This window comes from Asparagus officinalis, chromosome 10 (assembly GCF_001876935.1).
Source record: "Asparagus officinalis chromosome 10, Aspof.V1, whole genome shotgun sequence".
Taxonomy (NCBI): Eukaryota; Viridiplantae; Streptophyta; class Magnoliopsida; order Asparagales; family Asparagaceae; genus Asparagus; species Asparagus officinalis.
The window spans coordinates 71,341,485-71,347,107 of record NC_033803.1 but is presented as its reverse complement, the minus strand read 5'-3'; the positions used below and the strand labels follow the sequence as shown (position 1 = coordinate 71,347,107).

The window sequence follows — 5,623 nt, the reverse complement described above, 5'->3', positions numbered from 1 at the left end:
ACCCGGGAGGGCCTGGGTCGGACTCGGCCCAGCCTTGAACCCGGCGGGCTGGTTCACCGGCCTGAACTGACCCGACCCACACCCACCCCTATATAACTTGATTTCCATTTGAAATGACGAATACATTTTTATCTACAAGTAGTTGCAAGGCAAATTGTTGGGTTCATAAGTTTCAACTCAAATATTGCTGCCACGCTCTAAAATTTAAGTGTGGACGCAGTACCCCACATTTTTAACACATTGGGTGTTGCATCAACATTCTTTTGCTACAACTATATCCAACCAAACACTCATAGATGTGATAGGAACAACATAATGTTCCAACTATATCAATCCAAACAAATCCATGATGTTGCAACTACATTTGTAGTTCCAACACCCCGTAGTTAAACACACCCGTATTGAAGTTAAAAAATCATCCCACAAATTATCCCAATTCTAATTTTGAGTTAAAAAATCAGTATTGAGATGTTTGATGATTTGTTTGAGTCATTACCACGGTCATTGCTTTCTCCTCTGGCCCGCAAGCCTATAGTCACCTAATATAAATCGATTTGTACTGATGTAATAAGTGTAAATTAAATATATCGACAACTATGCTCAGTACTAAGGATAGACAAATAATTTTTGATATTCACATAAATCAGACGTGCACAGAGGAGTTATGAATACCGTAGCCCACCTGATGTTGGGATTATACTGAAAATTCTGCATCCCTTTTGCTTGTTTTTTTGCTCAGAACTGATAATTCCAAGGAGAAATAACTAGAAACTGTAATGTTATTAACTGCACCGCACTGAGTAGAACTCTTCAAAAATTATAAAAATCCATTGAGATTATAATGAAACAAACAGAAAACGAATTACAGCTGAAATGCAACTAAATCATGATAGCTATAGCATATAAACTGCTCAGCCACAAATTTGCAAGTACTTTCCATCCGAGAACTTTTCCACGCTCGAAAGGCAAAAATGTTACAACTAACCGATAGTATGTAGTCTGCATAAAGGAACAACTGCTAATCAAGAAAAAAAAAGGAAAGCAAATCAAGATTCCTGTCATACAAGAGCAATACCTATACTAACCGAAACAATGAGTAAGCCTTCTACGGTACAACTTCTCCTATGACTTTAAAAGGGAATGAGAACTGTCACAAAGTTCATACGCTCGAATCCTTGCCAACTCCTTGCTTCTCGTCGTCAGAATCACTACCTCCATCCGCACCGTTTGCCTGTTTAGAAGCTGCAGAGTCAAGCTGACTCGGAGGCACAGTAACTGATTGCTGATAAAGAACTCCACCGGCAAGAGTAAAAAGCAAGCAAACCAGTCCAAATGGGCTGGCATGCTTATCCCATATCGCCACATTGATCGCAACTGTGAGAAACTTATTAACCACGCCCGTGACTGTAAATGCCGTAGCAGAGATTGCTTTCCTTGCCGCAAATCCAAAGAAACTGATAAACAATCCAAAAACACAAGATAACATCACCGCAACAAGTGCATCCATCTCAAACCAGTCTCCTGAGCTCGATCCAACAGCAGCAAAAACATCAGAGTACTCTCCAGTTACAAACCAAAACAAAGGAGCCAACATCAAGGACAACAGATTGTTGTACAGCACAAAACCCCAAGTGTTGAGCCCTAGGTTCGTCACCATGTGCTTGATATACACCATCTCAGTAGTGATTGTGATCAAATATGCAAAAGCCCATGAATATGCTGTGAGTGTGAAGCCTGAATCATCCATAACATAGCCAACTGCACCACCCAATATTATCACTAGAGATAGGAAAGTGAGCTTCGAAGGGCATGGTTGTTTTCTGAATGTTGTGTCAGCAATGGCAACAAGAAGAGGAGTCAGTGATCTGAACACGATGAAAGTGTCGACATTGGCATGACGGAGGAGATTGGTGTTGGTGAATATTGCGAGGTAAAAGACAACTGCAGCAGGGAAGAACTTCTTCGCTGTTTCTAGGGTGAAGGCGTCATGATATAGAAACCCTAATTTTCCGAGAATCCAAACTCCCAGAGCTGAGGTCAAGTATTGAAGTGCAGTTAAGAGGCCCGGGTAGTTGAACTTTGTGATTGCATATTTGTTGATTATGGCAAGCAAACTAGAACACAGAGCATATCCTATAACAAGACTACTAGTTGTGTAATACTGTTTTTCGAGTTTGATGACAGGCATGACTGTTTGTTATCACTCCACCTGCAAAATGAGGCAGAATTTTCTTCAAGTCTGATTTTTTTTTTAAGGGAAAGGAAGGGGACTGAAAAAAGCTCATCTTACATCATCATAAGAAGAAAAAAAAAGTAACCCAAACACCTTATGAGAAAAAAGTGACCCAAACACCCTATGAGAAACAAAATAAAAGCATACAAATCCAAACTTCAAACAGAAATGTTCTTTTCATCGACTCTTGGCTAGGAAGAACTAAGGTTAGGTCGACTTGGAGGTTGACTAGAGGTAGTGGCACGGGAGTGCTGACCTTGATCTTGCGGATACAGAGTTGTAACAGGCGCTTTTCCTAGACTAATGCGCGTCTCGTTGGTTGCATCTTGGAAGGCCTGAGCTACAACACCTAGTTGTATTTTTAGTTCATCGAATTTCTTAAGGAGTTCGGGATACATGCTGGACTCACTAGTTGATTCACTTTACTCTCCTAGGGTAGACCTGTGCGATTAGGCATGCACTACCAATTAACTTGGATGAGTGGGATGCATTGACAGCTAAATGAGATGAATGAGATTTTTTTAATATCAAATAAAAGACTCAACTAAAATAAAAATAAAATAAAAACTTTTCCTAACATAGAACCATGCTCTGATACCAAAAATAATGCGGAACTGGACAGGAGGTCTATCAGAATCAACGATCTAAATCGAACAAAACATCGTTTCGCCAAAATTCATGATCTTCGACGGGAAATTAATTTAAAAATAATTAATATGATAGATGGATTTAAACAAGATTTGCATTAACAATCATGAACAGTTCCAATCTCAAACAATATAATCGCAATATTCATTATCATTGCGCAAGCTCTATAATCAATATCAAAATTCAACAGTCACATGTTCAGCTACTCTCAATTCGCAATTATAATCTAAGCAGTGAATATAAGATAAGAGTTCAGAGGTGATATACTCATGCAATTAACTAACGAGGTAGGCGACGGCATCGACTGAACGACGACGATGCGTTGGTGGGGCTGCCCGTCGGGGTTGCTCGTCGAAAGAGATGATGTGGTGGAGTCGCCTGAGGATGGGAAACAAAGGGTGGAGGCGTTGTTGACAGGGAGCAGGGAGGCGCTGTTGCTGAGGGAGACACGGCTGCAGGCTGGGAGGAAAAGAGCAGAGGTGCTTTATCGCAAGAGTAGGGGAGGAGGCGGTGGACTAGTAGTCGGTGGGGAGAATAAAGAAGAGGAGTCGGGCGTGGGTTTGTTGTTCGGAAGTGAGGGAAAGAACAGAGGGGGCGACGCTGCTGGGCGGAGGAGAAGAGAGCCGGGGAGAGGAGTTTGGAGTCGGTGGTTGTGGGAAAGGGGAGTGGTTGGAGGGCGGCGACTTATGGAAGAGAGGCGGTTGATCGAGGAAGGAGGAGGGTAGCGGGGGCTAGTGGAGGAGGTGAAGGAAAAGGGGTCTGGTTGCTACTCGAAGATGGGGAAAGGTAGGAGAGGATGTGTTCGGTGATGGAGGGGATGGTGACTATTGTCGGAGGCAGTTGTTGTAGGGAGCGATGGCGCTGGTGGTGGACAAGAGAGAAGAGGAGTTGGGTTTGAATTTCCGTTGCTGGAGGATGAAGGAGTTGGTGGCGGCTGAATGTTTATTTTATTTATTTGGAGGAAATAGAGAGATGGAGTTGACGGTTGGATTTGGCAAGGGGAAGATCGGATGGCTGAGGAGAAAACAAAGAAGAAACAATATAGGCTTAAGGTTTCACACCCATGGTTTCACACCAAATAAGCTAACACAATTTCATTTCAATTTTTAATTCATTAATTCTTAAGGTTTCACACCCATGGTTTCACACCAAATAAGCTAACATAATTTCATTTCAATTTTCAATTCATTAATTCTTCAATCTGATTACAATTGTGCTTAAATAGAGAAAAGAAAATCTCACAAAATAAAATCTCACACAATCAAATCCCTCACAATAAATAACTACCAAATCTAAACCTAATTTGAAATTCAAATCTAAACTAAAATTCAAAATTCAAAATTTGAAATTCGAAATTTGAAATTCGAAATTGACTACTAAAAACTGACATAATTAAAATTCAAATAACAAACATGGGAATTGTCTTTATTATTCTCATCAGTTGGTCTAAATAAAAACAAGGGCTTCCAAATCGAAAATCCCGCATCTTCAGACATGATGTAATACACGTGGACTGCCTAGAAACAAAAAAAGCCGACGACTTTGACGCGCTTGTAATGATATATGAAGGGTAATTAAACAGCTTCAGAAAAATTCCGAAATGTTGATTTCAACAAAAGATAACCTTCGAATTTTCATTTCTTGATAGTTAATTCAATAATGTATGGCATCTAATGATACAATTTTCAAGAATCAACACATCCACATTTTGATGCTATCAATAGTAAGTCTATCTCAGCTCTTATTTCTAGATGTTTGAAATCATGTATGATCATAATAAAAAAGGTACGAGATCTTGCAAAGTACATATTAAGATGAAACGAGCTAGCAAGAATAAAAAAGAAACAAAAATTTCCCACATTGCCAAACTGCAAATGATTTTTATCCCGAGCTCAAGATTTGGTCAAAAAAAACATATTATACATATCTAGGGTCAAACAAGAGGGTTGATAAAATGTCAAAACCCTAGCCAAAAATCATAGAGAAATAATATAGAACGAAAACTTCGTCTGAAAATGATCTCATCTACAATCCAAACCTCCCAACCAAAAATCCTAATTTGGCTGCAGAATTCTCCAACGATGATAGGCATCGAGGATGGTTCCCAGATTTAGATACACTAATGCGATGTACAAAACATCGAAAACTTTAGAAACAAGATGGAATCAAGAAAACACCGCCATTACAGTAGCTTACAGATCGGATCGCGATCCTTCCCCTAAAATCTCAGCATCTTACAAAAGTAAAGTATTGAAATCGAAAAAGATTGTAGCGTAAAGATTTTACCTTGAATATAGAGCTCATTCTCTCTTCAGATCCCGCTCGCCATTGAAAGAGCTTCAGCTGGAGAGAGCTCAGAAATAGAAATCGAAGAATGAATGAGAGAGAGAGAGAGAGAGAGAAGTGGTTGATTGAGTTCGAAACAGAACTAAATGGGGTTTAGGCTTGGGCTAAGACCTGAGATTAGGCCGATTTTTTGGCGGGACCCCGTCTGATGACCAAAGGCAAGAGATCGTGGGGAGCAGAACATTGATTTTTCTTTCTGAAGTTGCACGGCTGTCAAGGAGAAACATTGTACGTGGCGGTTTTTGATTGGTGGACATAATGGCCGAGTTATCGGCTGCGATACTTGTGTCGGTGGAAGAAAATAGTTTTTTGATAATCTAACTGTCAATAACAAAATCTTTAATATTTCTTTTTTCAATTTCGTTTGTGGATGTGTCAACTAGCTTTCTAAGTTTT

General features: G+C 39.9%; 1 protein-coding gene across 4 annotated transcripts in view; it reads right to left on the bottom strand.

Annotated features, from left to right (window-relative positions):
• Positions 875-5,623, bottom strand: part of LOC109824910 (GDP-mannose transporter GONST4) — a 17,124-nt gene continuing 12,375 nt past the window's right edge. For 3 of the 4 annotated variants that reach the window (XM_020391538.1, XM_020391540.1, XM_020391537.1), the window contains one exon: positions 875-2,209. In XM_020391538.1, the coding sequence (XP_020247127.1) occupies positions 1,160-2,188 (1,029 nt within the window). In that variant the 5' untranslated portion in view covers positions 2,189-2,209 and the 3' untranslated portion in view covers positions 875-1,159. Of the gene's footprint in view, positions 2,210-5,167; positions 5,187-5,623 lie in introns of those variants that run through there. The other variant, XM_020391539.1, reaches the window with a different exon arrangement.